The sequence below is a fragment of the Bradysia coprophila genome (genome assembly GCF_014529535.1).
Source record: "Bradysia coprophila strain Holo2 chromosome X unlocalized genomic scaffold, BU_Bcop_v1 contig_39, whole genome shotgun sequence".
Lineage (NCBI taxonomy): Eukaryota > Metazoa > Arthropoda > Insecta > Diptera > Sciaridae > Bradysia > Bradysia coprophila.
This window is the reverse complement of record NW_023503329.1, coordinates 3,146,923-3,168,251: the sequence shown is the minus strand read 5'-3', so window position 1 is coordinate 3,168,251 and position 21,329 is coordinate 3,146,923. Positions and strand designations below refer to the sequence as shown.

The window sequence follows — 21,329 nt, the reverse complement described above, 5'->3', positions numbered from 1 at the left end:
GAAAACACGCCCGATTTCGGTAGGCTGTTTTTCAAAAGAATCCCTCACACGAAAGCTTGTCGATTTTTCGTTTCATGTATTTATAATTGCAAACGTAGCCATTTCAATCAAACAATTTCTTAGAAATAATGGTAAATAAAATACGTTGAACGCGATTTCTTTCCGTGGAACGAAGAAGTTGCATGCTCAATATAAAAGAGACAACTGGAAAAATCAATCAGCTATGATTCATCAAGTTAGCTTAAGGGCTTTCACGCGAACTTTGAACTTTCTTTGATTTATACAGTCGGAGAAAAATAAGACGATACAATCCTATTCTCTTTGTTCATTACACTACACATGCAATAAGAGAAATAGAGACGGTAACGCATTGGAGCTCAGACTGAATTTTGAAAAATGATAGGTTCTAGCTCCACCAGCGCCAAGCCGAAAAGTGTTGCGCCAGCCTAGCCGAAACCATTTCAAAGCAAAATGAATTGAAGCAAAAAATTTTAATTTTTAATCTCGTCCTTTGAGTGTAATTTAACCATAAAATGTAAAAGAAAAACTTGGTAAAACTCTTGAATAACAATAAAATAAGAAATTGTATGAAAGAAGCCAAAAAAAACGTATACATATAAGTCTGTTACAGAATAGATTTCCTAACAATAACACAGAGTTAAAGAAGAAGAAAAAAAGAAAACGAGAAACGTATCATGTAAACGTTTACATTACTTTCGCGTCACTAGACTTCTTTACAAATTTAATTCTTACAAATGGAAAAGGGACTTTCGGGTTAAATGTACCCCAATACGTTATACATTAAAAATGATGTGAATTATGCTTGAAGACTTGTTCTTTTAATTCTAGAGTTTATAACTTCTTTACTTCTTCCTCTTCTTCTTTTTTGATAAGGTGAAGTTACAAAATGAAATCTGAATTCACACAAAAAAATGATTTTTGAATGAAAATAAATTGCCCGTGACTGTTGTGACAGGGGCTAATTTGACAGGTTCAACTGAATAGGTGAAAAAAAAAACTTAGCTTAGCCCGAAAATACTCACACGCGATTTTGATTGCGCGCTAATTCTCGATCGTTTCAGTATGGTCTTGATAATAGTTCAATAGTCGAATCGGATAAAAAGGACCGTCAAAGCTTCGTTTCCGATTCTCCTCCATTATGCACCGCATAATCATCCAAGACGTTTCACAGCTGAAATAATAAAAATTTGTTGTTGTTGTTATCATTTCATTCCCTTTCATTCAAATCAATTACTCATCGTCTTTAGGATCCTTTAAGTTCTTGCAGTTACGCACAGCCTGTACATAGGACCGTATGAGGTCGTAGCAATGGTTACGAAATGGACTCATATTTCTGCACTTAAAATGACGGTAGAGGTCATTAGGTCGCATTTCGTAACTTGTCAAAAGGCTTGCTCGTTTCGATATCGTATCCCATATCTTCTCTTTCTCTTCACTCGATTTTTTCATAATATCGAATGTTGTGTAATTGTACCGAAGTTGCATGATTTGTACAATATATTTTGCCTCGTCAAGGCCGTCATCAGACATCTGAATAGAAAAAAGTTGTTTATTGAAAACCTACAGAGGTTAAACGGTACTTACCACGCCATCTTTGCGCATAGTACAGTCCGCAAGACATTTAGCTGTTCTCTTCACATAGCGTTCGTCACCCACGGGAGGATTTTCAAAAATGTCCATTGATTCATTAAGGGGTAAAGCAAATACTTTTCTGCATTGCATCCATGAACGTACAATTGTGACTATTCGCCTCATGAATTGCTTACGCAACTCATAATCGAAATATGAAGTATACCAAGTGTGGTCTTCACGTGCACGGAATATCTATAATTATTCACCTGTCGTATGACCACTGGATTTTTAATTGGAGTTTAATTTAAGTCTTGCTTACCTCGTCAAGGTCTACATGACCATAAACAGGTAAAATCTGCAGAAATACGCTGACAATAGCAACAACGAAAATGAACTTCATTTTTGTACGCTTAGAATACAGAATGTAACAGTACGGCACTTCATCAGACACTGAAAGCAAAATTTCTTCTCTTTCTTCTCTAATCGTGGTTTTTCAATTAAAACTGTAATGTTGGCAGTGCTTTATATTTAAGAGTAATACGGACCCCACTGAGTCTGTAGACTACATTTCGGCGATAAAACGACTATGCTATGTTCGATGATATTTTTATAGGATTCTTCTACAATTGTTGAAGAGTAAATTGAAGTTCGTTTAAACTCTGTAAATGTGATGAAAAGTCAATGCTACCTAAATTCGGAAAGGGGACTTGTAGAATTGGCGAATTATACGAAAAATGAAATTTCATTGATTTACCTTCATTCCAATTGAACATTTAGTCCTCGTTTTTCAATCTTGCATTTCTTAATTATAGTGAAATTACATTTCTACAGGCACCTACCACACTGAACTAACTAAGTCAAAAGACGATCTGTTTGAAATCCACAATGTACTATGTAATCCAGTAAGAGATTGAAATCTCATCCAAGGTTCACTTCCATCTGCATTCAAAATCAAACAACAATGGCGATAAAAATAGACAATGTACACAAATTTGATTTGTGATGAACATGGAATTTGTGTCTACGAAATTACATGATGTTCAAAGCATTCAATTTGCTACTTTTTATTGTGAACGCCAATACTAAAACCTTTGGTAGATATATCAACATTGCCTCTCCAAAGCTGTGTAATATCATTGGAACCCTTATCCAGAAACCGCTATAATACACATGTAAAAGATACACTTTCCTCTATAGCTGAGATATGTAGGCATGCCATGTCACCAATGTTCTGATATTATCTTTCTTCCTTTTGTTAGTTCATTCATTCTTGAGGTAGATATACATGATTTCTTGTAATACACCTATTAATCATTAAATCAAAAGACAACGCTTTCTTGTCCTTTTGCTTTTGTCATTTTCTCGAATATTATTTAGTATCTACATGGGTACAGCACACTGCGGGGGAGGGATTCACTCCAGCACAAAAGATATACCATGACAGGAAAGCCTTTAATTTCGTTACACAATCTGTTCACCACTTCTAATATGATGAGTACATATTGAATGGAACATGATAGAAGTGTATCCTTTGAGAAAAGGGTTTTACATACAGAGACGATGTGTTTGTGTATAATGCTATCGTTATTATTTAATGCAAAAACAACGTCAATGATTTTCTGAATTAATTTACATTCGAGTGTGTACCCGTATAAACTCCCAAAGGGGTAGGTTGACTTAAATTGATTGATTGCTAAAATCGATTTTTGAGGTAATACGCTGATCCAACCGGCTTTGAACTATTTTATTGCCCGAGTAGTGGGAAATTATCTTTCAACAGCATTATATGAAGCACCAATAAAAGCAAGGAATTGGAAAATGTCGTACCACATAAACGGATACGTGTTGGTAGCTTTTATTGTTGTTATGTAATGAAAATTCTGTCTTGTCAACCACTGCCTTTTGATTCAAGTGAATGCAGATCTTACCAGATCTAGTGACAAATTTTTGGCCTGAGAAAATGCCAACATGCAACATTATGTCGCATCAGATCCTTGACATTCCAGTGAAAAGTATTCTGTGAATGCACGAGTAGATCTCAATACTCACCTCTTACTACTCTCCACTAAAATTGTGGAAATGATATTGTTTTGAATTTGCATATATCACAGCTGGAGTAGAGTATGTTGTTCACCCGGGCGTGAGATTATTTAGCTACTAGCTGTTTCTTTGCTAAAATATGATTTGAGCCATTCCTTCAGCAGTTCTGAAGAATCTCACCTCTTTGATTATAGCAGTGCTTAAGAGTTACGATTCTGATAGAATTATGAGCTCTCAAAAATTTGACCAATCGGTCATAGCTATCGGACTAGATACATTGGGAAAATTAACTTAAAAATTGAGAAAAGCAGAAGAGGATACACAACTTTTAACAGACGACAAGGATATCTGCAGCTTTACTATCGGCTATTTACCTTTGATCGAAGGATTTACAAAAGACTGATTTGAAATCTTCTACTTCATTTGTTTCGAACATGTTTTTTTTGCAGGCATTACCGATAACAGATGGTAGCCGTCCGTAACATGATAAAATCTATTTAGGAAATGGAGAAGACTTATCCATATAACATGTTCCCCGAAATACGACGAACATCCGCATCAAATTTTACACTAAACTAGTTCTTTTTCCGCTTCCTGAACCGACGAAACGATATCTATTTGCGGTACCAGAGTGTCTAAAATTAATTTGACAGTTTAGCAATGTTAATTATTGATACGGGTAATACGAATCCCATCAAACGATTACCCCTCTGTTCGCTCTATATTATTTATTATGCAATATATATAACACAAATATGTAGCATTGTTAGCATCCGACAATATACGTCTATTCAAGCCGTCGAATTTTTTTTCTTCTTTCTTCCTTCTGTTATATTGTTATAAATAACCCATTCAAAAGTGTGCATAATGTGCTAATGGACTGTGAAATTCCTCCTATGATTTTGACACTCTCATTTCATTAAATGTCAATCACTTTCATTGAGTTGAGACACGGGCATATACATATCAGTAATTTTCTCGATTCTGTATATTTGTATGCAAAAAAAAAGTGTGTAAGAAATTGTTCATAAATCCCGTCCTCTTTGTAGACAAAAACAGTTTACAACGAAAGTGGGACATGCGTATTACAAGATGTAAGAAAAGTGTGGACAACGGTGAAGGAGGGGGTGGAAAATTTTTTGTGAAAAGTGAGAACGGTATTTATGAACGGCCCCTAAAACATATTGCTACAACTGATACTATTCAGATTCTTGTAGTGATGAATTATGTAAGTTCGACTCGTTGAATGAAAGTTTGAATGGAAATAGTAACGTATTTGCGTTGTACTATCACTAACATTACCGTGTACGTACATACATATTTAATTTTGCGCACGTATGATTGTAATAGTTAAACGCCGTGTTCAGAGATTTATGCAGAATTATAGTCGGTAATGATGAGTAGCAGCACTTAGCAGGAATGTTATTTTGTATTTTTCAATTAAAAGTAGGACAGATGCATCTGATTTGCTAATTGTTTTTAGCTAAGGACATTTGCTACGTAACACTTTATATTTATTGATAAGCTCAGTTTAGTGATTTCTTATGCATAATGTAGAGTGAAACTTAAGGAAGGGAAATATTTCGTATCTAACACTCAGCGACACATTCAACAAAAGAAGTACTAGATGTAATCTCTTACATTGAGGTAGGATTGTCGTTTATACAAAGTTGGCGGTTACTGAAATATTCTGGTCAAAATCAATCAGTTTGTCCGTTGAACTTTAAAAAAATATTCAAGCCGATTAGTCCAGAACTTTTTTTATTTATTGATTTCGTTACATCACACCGTTCGGATGAATGAAACTTCAACAAAAGCGCAACATTACCCAACTTTTTTTTAATGAAATGATAGTATGGGATGACCGTAGATGATCGGGATTTCAATTGGCATCTATTAGATATTTCTTCATAAATTTTTTTACATTTATTTTGAGTCGTTGGTGTAAATGGTGAGAATAGAAATTCCCGCTAAAACGCTAACTTGTAGGCTCACTTCCATGGCTATATGAACTCTTCTTGCGCTTGTTACATAGAGTTGATTCTACTCTATGCCTATTTATAACTTTTGTTTTGGTTAAATTAAATTACATAAATCTTTAATGTAATATATTTCATGATACAGCAGTTTTATTCTACTCCCTGTGGAATTGCCCGTCACCTATTGGATTGACAGGAAATGGATTTAAATGTCTCACATATATTACAATGATCTTAATGTTACTGTAAATGGTTTTCCAGTGATAGATTTTTTTCAAATGTTTTTTTTTTTAGATTGTAGCCGAAAATAAATACAATATTCAATATTATATTACTAGACGCAAACACAGTGTCCCACTGTGTATTATGCAAAATAACAAAATAGACAGTTTCGGTCTTCCTTCCGTTAGAGTTCATGTGCGAATTTTCCTAGGAACTTGTGGGTATAATAAGGATCCTTGTCAACGTTTATTTTTAAAATAAATTCGCTGCCAGTGTAAGGAAATAAAACCCACAACAAATTCGACGTATTTTTTAAGCTATTTTCACAAGTGTAAGACTCACAGAACAACACAATGCGATCAAGACAACACAATGCGATCAAAATGCGGCCTAAAGAAAGTTAACTTCAGTGTAGATTCTGCGGAGCGCGAAACCGGTCCACAAAAAATTCTATTGGTCCATAGACCCAGAAAAACCACTTTTCAGACTATGATGTGGAACAATTTCTGGTGGCTAAAAATCAAAAATTGTAAAGAACTGGACCATTCTCACCGTCATAAAGAAATCTTTAAGATATGTTCGTACAGTTTTTTGACATTTGTAGTTTTTGCTACAAAATGAAAAAGTTTGGAAAAAGTGAAGGCTTAACATTTGTATGTGACCAAATACGCGTTTGTCGCTTTTTTGAGCAAATTTAAATTTCAATAATTAAAAAAAAATAGTCGAAAGTCACCTAATATTTTGTTGTGATGCACAGCTACCATAAAGTTTTTAGTTTTTGATTTTCCACCTCTTGAAGTTCTTCCAGACTATACTCCGGAATTTTTTTTTTTTGGTCTATGCACCAGTAGAACCAGTAGTCATATACTCATTGCATCCCTGGAAAATGAGCACTTCGAATTGATATGATCATTAAAACACATTTCCCGGGGGCCTATTAAGCAAAATGATTATGAAGTGGTTTATAAGTTAAAATTTTGCGTTATGTGATTGTGAGGGCAAAATTAAAATTTTCGAAAACAAGCACGTAGGACTTGCAAATGTTTGTTTATACTTTTGTGATATTTGCAAAATTAAAATAAGAACGAAATATGTTTACCTTTACTTCGAATTGCATACACATCAACCATACAGTAAATGCAAAAAACAAATAGAAACTTTAGCTGGTTTTTTGTTGTAGAAAATATAAAACGACAATTTTCTCCTCCAAAATATATTCGCTTTGAACACTATTATGTCAGGGTAACGGTCTGAGCGGTTTTTACTAATTAACACAGACTTGCTTCTGGTTGCTTACTCTCTTTATTTTTGCTAATAAATTGCTGTTAAAGGAAAATCAAGGGGCTTCAGTGAATACTTTTCTTTTCTGCAATTTTCAGTACAGGAAAGTATTATCGATCTACACTCGAAAAATAATTGTAACCTTTTCTAGGCTACATCGTACATTTAGTATTATGTTATAGTGTGTGCAGCGCATACTGTGTGCATCCACACAAAGCTAATTTTCAATTAACACATACAATGGTGTTGCTGTAAGGATGTTACGTAGACACTGTATCAAATAATGATGTACTGGAGACACGTATAAAATGCTGATAAAAAACTATTCAATCCCTAAATCTTGAACACTCCGGTTCTTTCGAGATGTAATCCAAACGGAAAAAAAGATGAAGCACAAAATGTGGAGATTTTCTTCAAACTTAAAGATCGCTTTCAATGTTATTGCAAGCGAAGCAATTACCTAATTGCGGTACAAACATTTTTCATATTCATTAAAAACGTGTACATGAAATTCTCACGGACTGGCAATTAGTTATTGCAAGCAGCACAGTTTTTTTTGCTTTCTTCATTATACTCGTATGGTACCATAGGTGAAGGCCAGTGGCGTCTAGGATTTTTAATTTCACATTAAGATTAAATACAGTATTGTGCACGGTTGAAAAACGTTGATCGATTGGTAACAACGATTCAGAAAACGAAATAATTAAATGACTGGTGTTCGTTTCAGAGACTTTACAAAACACTGGCGACAATTTTTAAAAATAAATAAATTTTCGTAAAAATAGAATATCTCGCTTTTGACACATTAATTAGAATTCATTTGCGCAAAACGAGAAAATATAAATAGGCCGTTGGTGTCTCTGTAGATCGGGTCGTGGATAATAAAATGAATTGAACGAGAAATTAAACTAGCAACAAGAAAAACCAAATATCGAAGGAGATGTCACCCTAAGTGCTGCAGAAAGCCTTTTTCTTGAATTCTAAAAGAATTTCAAAGCTCAAAGCCGACAAAAAATTTCTTATTTTGAGTTGACATGGTAGAGAGTACTGGCACGAGTAGACATTTTTTGTTGTTGTTTTGTTGAATTTTCTTTACGCCAATTTAGCAGACAGTTGTCCTTTTGGAAGCGGATCATCTGTTATTGGCTGTACTGACAAAATCAGGCGACGACCTCCGATTAAAGGAGTAACAGAACTTTAGCACTTTATGTTTATAATGTACTTTAAAATGTACTTTGAAACAGTTCAAAGGTAAGCCAGGGACTGATTTTTCCAAAACATTTTCCAAAATTTTCGTAATTTCCGCAAAAAAATATTTTTGGTAAAAGTTAGAAAAACGTAGAAAAATTCTGGAAAACGTGGGAAAATTTAGGAAAATGTTGAAAAATTTAGGAAAGTTTCAAGAATTTTTTTTGTTAATATGATTCCAAAACTCAACAGAACTGTCTGCTTTACGTCTGTTACAGGAGAAAAGATTGTTTTCTTCTCATAAAAGTTGCAGAGAAAGTACATGCACGGAAGCTAAATATACAATTCCCGACTGTGTTTTATTTGGATAGGTGAAGCCAAGCCCAGTAAAAATGTGCACGAAATTTCCAGTGTCTGCCTATCTCATTTTCTAACTTTAACTCCATCAGACATTCGAAATCCTTACTTTGTGAGCTCTGTGACTACTACCCTGCAATAAACAGTTTCGATTCACAAAAGGATGAATGGGAAAACTAGGGAGGGGATGTGTGTGCATTTTATACGGCTGATAACGTCAAATCTAACGGACTATGGAGTTCTTTCGTTTTACATGTTCGGACTGAATGACAGACATTTATGCTTTATTGTGAGTGTGTGTGTGTGTGTAGTATCATTGGCTTTAGAACAGGTAAAACTGAAACAATTTTTAGCGTAGCACAAGACAGTATAAGCATGCCTTACATACGATATGTATATATGGTGGGTGTTAAACAGCATGTCAACTCGGCCTATTTAGGCATTATATATTTATATGGACTTTTCTATGCACTTTATGTGCACAAAAACTTCCGTACTATGTACATTTCATTCAAAATACAACTCCTTTAACTATCGTCGGGGAGAGCACAAGCACATATAGATGTAACCATAAAACGCCACCGTACTTTTCCGTACGATATATTTATATTGCGCGGACATGTTATTTGTGAAAATATTTCGCCGTAAATATCCGTATGAATGTGTGGTTGTATATAATACAAAGTTTTTGTGTTTTATAGAAAAGTTTGAAATTCTATTATTAAATGAAAGCCTAAGACAATCACCGCAATATAAATTACAGAACTATGTAGGTCAGTTTTGGATTATTCAAAAACATGAATAATAAATGGGTCAAGAAAATTTACATTTGGGATTCCGTTCACTGGAGAAAGTGGCGAGAGAAAGCGGTAAAGCGATATAGAGAGAAGAAATGGCAACAACAACAAAAAATAGCAAACAAACAAACCGAGCCACAGTATAATGTGGGTATAAATGTGTGACGGATATCAAAAAAAGCCTTTTGGATTTGATGTCCCGGAAAAAGCCACAAACCTTCACATTAAACGAATATATTTGAAAATTTCTTTGGGGTACATGAAAAAGCCAATAATTTTAAAAATTCTACGTGGTGAATAATTTTGGTTACAATTTATGTAAATCCCTTTGTAAATATGTTAATTTCGGTATATATTCTACGGTCCAGTTACAAGATAAATTACGGTTACGTGAAATCATTTGAAAGCGTACAAACGTACGATAACATTCAATATCTACGTTTTCCATCGGCCTTTGCTGGTGGTATGTATTCTTAACTTTTGATAAATGTATTTCTATCTCTGTGCCCACACCTTTTCCTTATGTAATGTACGGCAAAACGAACGATGAGTATAATCTGCTTCTACCGTCTTATACATCTATATATGATAATGTAAACGTTAGATTGATTTCTGGCCGATCAATTCGTTGTTTCGCTATACATTTTACAGGCAGAATAAACGTGATTAAAGTGCAAGCTACTGCAACTTCCTTCAATTTCCACCAGTTTCCTTGATTCAAAATGAAGGAAACTTATCGGTGGAAATTCAAGGAAATAATTTTCCTCGAAGATAGAGGTGTAGTGGGGCAGCGGCAAAACCATGCTAGTGATCATGAAATCTGATCCAATTTTTAATTTAAATTTTTTTAATTAAACTTAACTGGAGATAAAGTTGTACTTTCGTTCCATATGCATTCCATCCCATAATAGTTTCGTTTCTTTTTTCATTCCTTCCATTCCACACGTAGCGATGTATAGAGAACGATGTAGTTTACTAATAATTCCATAATATTCTGATAATTACACCAAATGAATGTCTAGCAGCGCTTGCGCATTAGTGTAGCGTAGCTGGTATTTATATATGAGTCTAACAGCATCACTAAGTGCGATTCAGTGAGTAGGATGAAACTTGAACCAGTGTCATCAATTCATTAAATTTGAAAATCGTTGACATAATGACAGCACTAAATTGTATTGAAGAATGTGTCAAGTACCCGTTGACAAAATATTTGCAATATGTGACAATTAGAATTGCACAAACGATGCAAACTTAATGTGTAGATCAATTACACTTAGCGTATAACATAATCAACGCAAGTTGATTGATAAGTGTAGTATTGTTGTTCAGATATTCGTTGATTTAATTTTGGAAGTTGGCCCTGATAATGCGATCAGCTTTACCAACGCGCCAGCATTTGCGTATCTGAATTTCAGATACCACAGTGTATCATATGTTCGACATGTTCATACAACTAAGATACTGTTCAAGCCCTCTCCGCATACTTGATACTGGTTGGCTTCACTTCTGCGACTTTTTCTTCTTTCGCCATAAATCACTCGAACTACACAGGTTCAAAGGGTCTATGCAGCTTATACTAATTGTCGCCTTTATAGACAGACCTCTATTCATCCTCTCGTGTAGATAATCATCTACTGCTGTTTTGCTTTGTTTTTCTTTCGTTATGCATGACAGTTTTCGTGTTGTTTGATTGTTCCGTTGAGGTGTGATAAAAATAACAAAAATAGCGAAACATCGTTCGTGTAATACGAGAGTACCTGTTAAATTGTTAGCTCTATACACTATTTGCCTGTTTCGAGTAAATATGACAGCAATAAGCAAAGAAAACAAATAGTGTGGCTAATCAATGTAATAAATTCCTTGTTTACCCAGAATAAACAGAAAATATAGTGTGAGCGTGCTCCTTGGAAAAATATCAAGTGCCACACTCACAAACACATTCTGCTAAACCATCCATGAAAATTTCAGTATACAAAATCAACATTACCCAAGCAACAATATTTTACTTTTAGTGATGAATAATGTCGCTGAATGAAAATTAACTTTCTCTTGTGGGCGATGAATTATGTGTCACACGAAGTGGTGTGTAACATTCGTTAATATGCAACATCAATTAAGTGAATCTGCTCCAAATAAAATCACTTACCGTTTTTGAGACACTCGAAAATAATGACTTCACTTTTAATGGGCACTCTTATGAGACATGACAAATTATACATTTATGCATTGAATTTTAGCGCTTGCACGGGTGGTCTCTGGCTGTATTTCATTGGCAGCGATTAAATTTTACATTCTGTGATTCTTAAAAAAAAAAAAGCATCCTGCCGAAGTCGGATGTGTTTTTTTTCATGAGTGATGTAAACAGCCCATCGATAGCTCTCTGTCCAAAGACGCCGAGAGCTTACATAAGGAAGTTTTTAAAAACCTAAAAATTACCAATTTTTGGACCTAATTTCACTGTCGCTGGATGTCACCAGTCCGGATTCATTTCTATTTGGTAATATTATTGTAAACAAGTTAGCATTTGATTCAAGCAACTGACTGTTCCATTGACTTTACGTACCTTTAAATTGTCAAGAATTTCTTGTAATTATCCAACAACACTCTCAAGTCTAATGGCAACTCTCATGCCATGGCTAGCACTTGACAAGCGTAAAATAATCAGTGCGCCAATATCTCGACCCAAGATCAGCTGTGAAAACGAATGAGCATTGTGCCAATATATGGACAAAGTGTGCATACAGAATGATCGGTATAGTGGAAAATGTAAATTAAATAATGATGCTAAGGCGAAAACCGTACAGTACATAACTGGTTATGCATTAAATTCAAATTTATTTACTATATAAGCATCCGGTAAATCGTCGCAATGCAGGAAAATGAGCATTTTCGAACGAACCGAAAAGAGCATCATGTTTTCGTTTGATGACAATTTACAAGTTGCACGACGATTACATACATTTCTCTATACTTATTATAATATCTATATATACAACAGACGTTATACCGTACCTACAATTTATTTGTGTGGTTTTTAGTTTAAGTGTTCAGACGACAGTATTTACGAAACTTTAATATTCTTGTTACATAACGCCAAAACACTTCAACAACCATTAACATTGAAGAGTAATGCCAGTCGTTCATTTTTTATTCACAGATTCACATTTATATATATTCATCATGATTTTTCTGTGCGGTTTATTGTGCTCTTATTCAAATTGAACAATTTATATACAATAATGTCTATCTTTATATGGCAAACATTTTATGGAGAAGCATATCAGCTGAAAAAAAAGAAAGAAGAACTGAGAACCTGCTATGCCAGGCGTAAAGAACAAAAATATTTATATGAATAGAAATTCCTTTCTTCCATGGGTATTATATTTGCTGACATGCAGTTATTATTTCAATATTTAAGTTGTTATTACTTATTTAATAAATTTTCAGTATACAACAACGTCTGATGTCCATGATATTTATTCATAATTGCATGGAGTATAACGATAAACATGGGAATTTGTAATGAATTACTCAATGGATTGCAAACTGACTGGAACAACTTTGTATTTTACACAGAAGAAAATTTGAGAAATCCTGTGAAGTCTTAGTTAAATTGGAAATGCTAATGTTTGCTGAGTATGCTGACCGGTAGAGGCGCTACAAACTTTATTTTTTTAAAGTATTTTCTAACTTTGATTTTTTTTTGTAAGACTTGGGTTGCCAGACTTGTCATAATGAGTTCGATTTTCTCAATCAGAACTTCTGTGAAGTTGGTTCACTTCTGAATAATTTAATAGAACAAAGAGATACTTTGGCTCATTTAAACGTAACTGACCTGGAGGGCAACGTCAAAATGAGAGAAAAACATAATTTTTTTTAAAAACGCTAGTCATTCCAACGTATTTTTTCTCTCCGTTAAAAGTCCATAGAAAGTTCACGGAGAGCGATTTCTGTCCAGTTCACTGCTGATAAGTCTATATACGGGCTTAATAGTCAGACTTTCGCGTGTGGTAGTGGTAAAACCATTTAAGCACCCACATGAGTAGATTGTATTAGTAAAACAGTTGAATCAAATTTCGATATAAATTTGGTTGACATTTAGTGACAACCAAAGTGTCTAAGTTTGTCACAGCTGTCTTACCAGTTGGCTTTCATACAATCGTACTTCTTATATGGGTTTCATAATCGCGAGTGGTAAGTGGTACAACTGTATGAGCGGATTTCTTGGTGAAAATACTTTACAGACATAATAAACATAACCTCATTTCGAGTAAATTTAAGTTGAATGTTGAGCGGCTTTTAGGTTATATAAAATACATCTATCTGTGTCAAATTTTTGACTTCTTAAACATACTCGTCGAAAATGATCTATTACCGTTCTGAGACGTAATGTATGCAAAATAAAGCAAATGTTGGGCCAGAAACTATGAAATTTGTTCAAAAATTGGGATCAATCATGAAGGCTGTGTCAGGGGAACCACGTTCAACAGACTATTGATTACAGAAAATTTCAATTGCCATTCAAAGAGGGAACGCGGCATGAATTTTGGGAACATTAGGAGCTAATAGAGTAGATGATTTTTATTTATTGTAAAATTTATTTTTTGAAAAGATCGATTTTTTTACTTTAAAAAGAAAAACTACAAAAAAAAGCAAATGTAATCATTATCGCCTGAGTTAATCTTTTGAATATTTTTCTGAATTGACTGCCAGCTGTACATAACTTTTTTTAATTTTTTAATTTTAATTTTAATTTTTTAATTGATTTTTGTGAGAAAGGAAAAAGAAAACATGGTTTAAGTGAAGAAAAAAAAGAAAAAATTGTCTTCGATATTAACGACGATAAACGGCTGAGATTTTGTTTTCGTTTATTTATTTTTCGAAAAATGACCGTATTGAGAATGACTTAAGCAGGTTCACGTGAAATGTGTTAAATAGAAATTGAGCTACCAAACACATCGTCTATTTTATGTTTTACAGACGACAGGTATACTAAATGTATAATTACAGAGTCTATTACTTCAAATTTTCAATATTGTTAACCGAATGGTAAATCACTATCGGCATAACACACATTTTGGTACTTAGGCCAGAGTTCGTCGCGACCAATAAATTTTCGCTTTCACTAGAGAAATGAGTTTCGCTAACAGCCATTAAAAATATGAAGCGTTTTCATCTGATATTTTCGTCTGTGTACAACAACTTTTATATTTAAAAAAATGGATTCAATTTACTAGACAATTATTATAGATTTTCGATATTATAAAATACATTGTATCGTACCCATTGCTCGATATTGAAAGTGCCTTGGTATATGTATGAGATACAAATTGCTTTCAAATACTTCGTTCGAATAAGTCATGTCAGGGAAGTTTTGTAATTAATTATTTTAGGAGTGAGAAAATCAACACTCAGTGCTTTCAAAATGAACTGATAAAAGGGATAGCAGTAAAGTGGTTTTGTGTGAAGAAAGAAAAACTAATGAAAAGCTTTGCTGATGTGAGCACTTACCTATTAAAAATATTAGAGAATATAGTGCACCCTATTAAAATGCGAGTTTTATGAATTTTTCTTTTATTTTCTTTTCAGGTAAGATGGTGAATATCATTCTTGGCCGTCCTGGTACCACAAAACTTTTTGAATATCATTCATGGCCGTTCTGGTATAAAAACACAAAATAATTTTAATGTCAAATTTAAGTCAATACTTTTTGTTTTCTCTGTGCATTTTCTGTTAGATTTTCTTAAACGTAGCTATTTTTATGTCTGAAATCGTTCCAATATACATACCATCTTGTTCATAGCTCCTGTCTAAAGTTTAAAGCCCAATGCACGAGATTAACCAAACTAAATAATCTCCAAATACAAACAACAGCACACTTTCTACTCGGGGTCAAAGTAAAGTAGCCCATAACGAAGGATTACATAATACCAAATATCCAACGGAAAACGTATGTTACGTCTTACGTCACTGTTTGTAAATATTTGTTTTGGCTAGTGTGAGTTTTGTGGAACGAGCCGAAGGCGACACTCGTTCCATAAACTTGCACACTCAGATATATACTTAGGGTGTAGCGGTTTTGACAAAATGTCTTAGTTCTTCTAAGGCTCAGCCGGAAATCCACTTAACTGGTCCAACTGATCATTTTATGACAGAAAAAAAAAATTCAAACTTTAATTTTGTGCTGCCGCCAGATCGATTTTTGAAAATTTCGTCGTTTTCGGTACACGACCCATGTATCGATTTTTTACGGTGGGCTCAGTGTACATAAAAAGTTGAGTCAACATGGTAATCTAATCTCCAGGCTTCACAGATTATTTTATAAAAAAGATCAAGTCTAAAAAATATTTTTTGAGTTCGTGACTGATTGTCAAAGTTCCCCGTAGGTGATTTTGAGACTTAAATCTCGCTACAAAATTTGATGAAAATGTGCAAAAATGTAAATTAAATGTTAAATATGCTAAATGGGCCGCGGTGAGTCAAACACAACCTCTGATTTGAATTGGGATATCTAAATTTATTATTTATCTGACAAAAAGTTGTGATTTTGGTACATGGAATATTGATGGCGAAAGTCGAATAACCTCAAATCAATAATTTTTTAGCTTATAATGTATTCCCAGGTTCTCACAATGCGAAACCTTCAATTTTAAGCGTTTTCTAAGCTAATTTACGTACTGTTGACAAGTTCTAGAGCCAGTGGCTACGTCTCTTTACATTTTCAAATTTTGATGTATTTAATGTTGTAAATTAGCTTAGAAAACGCTTAAAATTGAAGGTTTCGCATTGTCAGAACCTGGGAATACATTATAAGCTAAAAAATTATTGATTTGAGGTTATTCGACTTTCGCCATCAATATTCCATGTACCAAAAACACAACTTTTTGTCAGATAAATATCAAATTTAGGTGTCCCAAATCAAATCATATGTTGTATTTGACTCACCGCGGTCCATTTAGCATATTTAAAGTTTAATTTACATTTTTGCACATTTTCATCAAATTTTGTAGCAAGATTTAAGTCTCAAAATCACCTTCGGGGAACTTTGACAATCAGTCACGAACTCAAAAAATATTTTTTAGACTTGATCTTTTTTATAAAATAATCTGTGAAGTCTGGAGATTAGATTACCATGTGGACCCAACTTTTTATGTACATTGAGCCCACCGTAAAAAATCTATTTATGTGACGTGGACCGAAAACGACGAAATTTTCAAAAATTGATCTGGCGGCAGCACAAAATTAAAGTTTGAATTTTTTTTTTCTGTCATAAAATGATCAGATGGACCAGCTGAGTGGATTTCCAGCTGAGCCATAGAAGAACTAAGACATTTTGTCAAAACCGCTACACCCTAATATACTCTCGCACACATTCCAACTTAATCAATCGTAACTCACTTACTTGACCAAGTATGTAACATACTATTGGCGCGAATATTTTTGAAACAGTTGTTGACTAACATTCTTGCAACAAAAGATTTTTTTTTGTTATATTTCAATGGAATATGTGGTGTTAGACTCCTCCCCGTGGTACTGTTAAGCTTTTGCTGAATTCTCTTATCTCTGGCGTTTTAATACCCTGAGCTTTAATGCATTTAGCAAATACAGTAGTAATATTTACCGCGGTCCCTCCTTCTCTTGTTAGTCAAAACACATGTCAATTCGATATGACGTTATTTTAATTGATTAGCGTGATAGTCGTAAAACACGTTTTAGACAGTAAGGGTTATATGAGTGGACCAGGAGAAGAATTACGGCTGTCATTTTCTACCGGTTCTCTTTCTCAATCGCAGTCAACCGTTAAAATGTCAAACATTTCAGTGCCTTACATAGATAAAAGCCGAGGGGTAACCGACTGGCCAAAATGGTGGCAAATCAATTTCTAATTCCTTTCAATTCCGTTTAATTACCTCATTTACCGGACTAACTCGTCTAATTGCCGGATTCGCTCTATTTCCTTTCAATTCCGTTCAATTCCTTTCAATTCCCTTTCAATTCCCTTTCAATTTCCTTTCGATACCCTTTCAATTTCTAAAGGTACTTCCTGTCAATTCCTTTTAATTGCTCTTAATTCCTTTTATTTCTTTAATCGCTCCTCCGCGCAATAGTCCATCGACTTTATACACAAAACGTTCCTCCGCACAAAAGTCCATGCTTCAAGCTTCATACATACAAAAAAGTAACATTCTCCGCACAAAAGTCCATGCTTCATACACAAAATGTTGCAAAAGCCCATCGTCCATAAAATGTTACATTTCTCTTGAAATTTCCATCGACCATAATATATACACGGAAGAACACGCAATTATTGTGCGTTGTGTTCTTCCGTGTATATATTATGGTCGATGGAAATTTATGGTCGATGGGCTTTTGCAACATTTTGTGTATGAAGCAAGGACTTTTGCGCGGAGAATGTTACTTTTTTGTATGTATGAAGCATGGACTTTTGCGCGGAGGAACGAATTGTTTTTTTTTGTGTATGAAGCAGATGGACTTTTGCGCGGAGGATACAATTGTGTGTGAGAAAAGTCTATATAAGCCGGTTGCAATATGAAAATGAAACATACTTCATTTGACAGTTTCGAAAATTTCGTCATGAAAAATAGGACCAAAACACGTTTTCAATGTCTCGTTTGTTTTGAGCATTAGGCTTTTGAAAAGTTGATGGAATAGATGATATTGTCGGTGATGCATTTTTTTGTAAATTTGGTTTGAAACTGGAGCATTTCGCATCGGCAATGCCCCAGCCTAACATTCCCCCGACGAATATTCACTTGTTTGTTGCGGCTCAAACTCTTCCGTATCTGACTCACAAGAATCCTCTGAAGAAGAATCCTTCAGTGTGCATATTTTGCACATAAAAGGACGTTGGACCTGTTCTAAAATGGAACTGATCAACACTGTACACTGTTATTTATTGTGCGGGAGCTTTTAAAATTAAAACAAAAAGGAAATAATGTGGTTTTGCATTCGCTGGTCCTTCTTTCCGATAATCACACTTATCAGCATTTACTCTCATTTACTTTCAATTCCACATATTTCCAGTCCATATCTATCAATTCCGATCAATTCCTGCCAATTCAGATCAATTCCGGTCAGTTCCATCAATTCCAATTATTTACCGGATACTCCGGCAATTCCTTTGAGGGTGTGTAGTCAATTTCCCGAGTCGGTTACCCCTCGATAAAAGCATTGCAAATGTCCTACTTTTTCCACATTCATAGCGCTTTTCTCTACCAAGGCACTAAAATCTAAAAGTTGAGAAAGAGAGCCGGTGGAGAATGACAGCCGTAATTCTTCTCCAGCTGAAATTTGGTTGGGATTAACTGTGAAAAAATTCTTGCTTTTACTTGGTATATGTACCCTTTGTGAACCTTTGAGAAACGACATGTCGTTCTTTTGTTTTAAGTTCCTTGAGTTTCCGTCAAAATCTTTTACTTCATTTATATTGACATTCACATTACTGTAATAAAACCCATATTAGCCGTAGGATATAGTTCATTTTTGTCGTTTTTAACGATAATAGATCAGATATCCGCTTCCGAAATGTTAAAATTACGAGAGTCAACGAACACGAGCACGATTTTTAAGACAATCACTGCGAATGGAAAGTAGTAACAAACTCAAAGTTATGAAAATTTTCTTAGTTTTCCAATCAACATGCGATGCCAATTAAAACTTAAAAATAAAAAGAAAAATCAAATGAAAAAATTCTAAATTAAAGAACTTTTTTAATTAAATTATAAAACCTTGTTAAAGTAAAATGAAATATTTAAATCTTATTTTTTCTACTTTCTACGGAGAGAGAGTTGCTCAAAAGCGTTGCTGTAAAATCAAAGAATTGTATACATTTTCACTAACATTTCATATCAATTTATATGTTCATTTTATGCATTAAGGAATGTTTTCCCCACATTTTCCATAAACCTTTTACAGTACAGCAGAGCTGTACATAAAGACTTTAAAACGGAGGAATAGTTTTCTTTTTCCGCAAGAATATTTTAAAACCAATTTGAAGAAGTTACGTCCACTTCACCAATCTTGTGGTACACTCGTACGACCATTACAAGTATATATCATAAGTTATCTTCTCAAATCAGATGTACTTAAGACAAACGATAGCGCAGAGAAACACTCTCTCCCTGAATTGTATTTAAAAATTAAGGACTGGCCACTTTGTAAAATTTTTTATTCTTTATTCATCATTCAAATGAAACGACTGTATGCGTTAAATATTATCGTTCACTAAGCTCATGAAGCACTGGACTGGAATGGCTCTTTCGGCCACAAAGCAAATCGAATGAATCGGAAATCGTAGCCTCAACCAATTTTCACTTTTGCACGAGATTCTTCTTTCCTTGTAAATATGTGTGCTCAAGCGTACACATTTTTATAGATAAAACTGGAAAGTTTTTCAAGAAAATTTTTGTACCGAATGTACGGCTAAAAGTTCTAAGTGGAAATACTTATCGTCAAATTCAAATTTAAAAGTAAATATAAAAGGTGAATTGAAGAGAATATATATACAAACCGAGAGGAAAGCGCATATCATGCTGAGGAAGGAGGTATTATATGTACATTTTCGTTTGGTAAACATTATGCAATAGATTTCAATGTATAAAATAGTTTCGGTATATAGATTTTTGATGCATATAAATTCTTTAGACCATCAAAACGAAAGTTAAGTGCGGTATGTATATCTACTGTTGTATATTTTATGGATATTCTACTGTATGCTCTCCAAACATACCGTCCATGGAATTTGCCATATGTGTGTGTACATAAACTTGTACTACTTAACTTTCGACTATAATATGCCAACAATAATGGTTATAACTTTTAGAATTTTGATCATTCAGTGGAATACACACACGTAATTTCAGCAATTCTTTTATTGTACTTTACAATAGCATATTTTCACTCGACGACGATTCTTAATATTTAAGCAATCATCTGCATTGTGTGATGGTAATGATTTGTTGGATGATTGTTCGTCCTTTATTTGGTTCTAAAGTTCGTTCACACACGTTGTACCAACTAGAAATTGGTCGATAAGGTTACATACTAGCAAGGGATTTTGCTTTTTTAATTTAAAAGCTATTTTGTAGAATGTTCTTTATATGGGTTTACCAAAGGTTTACAAAAGATTTTCCTTTGGGTATAATAAAGGATTTTCTATGCTTATCCGCTCCTAAAAATATTTCGTTGCTTTGAGGCCAGAAGAACCGCTTATCAAGCTAATCTGACCGCAAAAAATTATCAAAAAAATAATTGCGTGAGTTGCAACGATGTACAAGATATTTAACTAGGCTTTTAAAATGTGTTAATCTTCTGCACGTTAGTAGAAAGATATTACATCTATTTCATCTGTCATCGGCAGTGACGACAACAACAAACTACCAAAATATCGAAAAATTTATGTCGAAACAAATGAAGTAAAAGTATTAAGTCGTTATAAATACTAAGATCAAAAGAAGTACTAGACTCGATACATGTACGAGTGATTTGTTTGACACGTCTGCAACAGTTTTTTTTTGTACCAAGATGGATTCCTGTCGAAGCACGTAATGCATTTGTTTACTAGAAAACGTACACTTATCATAATCATGGTGCACCATATTAAATTTTAAGGACAAATTTATTCAACGCCTTTCTCGCACAGTAAATCATTAATGATAGTAAATTACCAAGTTGCAACGTTCCAAACAATTACGTTATTTTCCCCATCAATCCCCCGGGATGTTTAGCGCTCGTGTCAATGAAGTAATGACTCATTTTCCGGAGATGCAGTCAACCGGAAAATTAAAGTATGATTCTTGTTGCATCATTTTTGTAGCACACGTCCCTCAAGTGGTAGCTTATACCATGTCAG

The 21,329-nt window shown here is 34.1% G+C and overlaps 2 protein-coding genes across 3 annotated transcripts in view; one reads left to right on the top strand and one right to left on the bottom strand.

The window, feature by feature from the left end:
* Nucleotides 1–21,329, top strand: part of LOC119069825 (octopamine receptor beta-2R-like) — a 133,437-nt gene that overhangs the window by 77,609 nt on the left and 34,499 nt on the right. The window contains exon 4 of one of the 2 annotated variants that reach the window (XM_037173988.1): nucleotides 15,047–15,054. The exons of the other annotated variant lie outside the window; for it this stretch is intronic. The gene's annotated coding sequence lies outside the window, so the exon portion shown is untranslated. The remainder of the gene's footprint in view (nucleotides 1–15,046; nucleotides 15,055–21,329) is intronic. 2 annotated transcript variants of the gene reach the window in all.
* LOC119069826 lies at nucleotides 477–2,039 on the bottom strand. The gene is made up of 4 exons (XM_037173989.1): nucleotides 1,913–2,039; nucleotides 1,606–1,845; nucleotides 1,256–1,551; nucleotides 477–1,192 (listed from the first exon to the last, which is right to left on the bottom strand). Exons 1-4 carry the CDS (start codon nucleotides 1,991–1,993, stop codon nucleotides 1,063–1,065), a joined length of 747 nt encoding a protein of 248 aa, XP_037029884.1. The 5' UTR covers nucleotides 1,994–2,039; the 3' UTR covers nucleotides 477–1,062.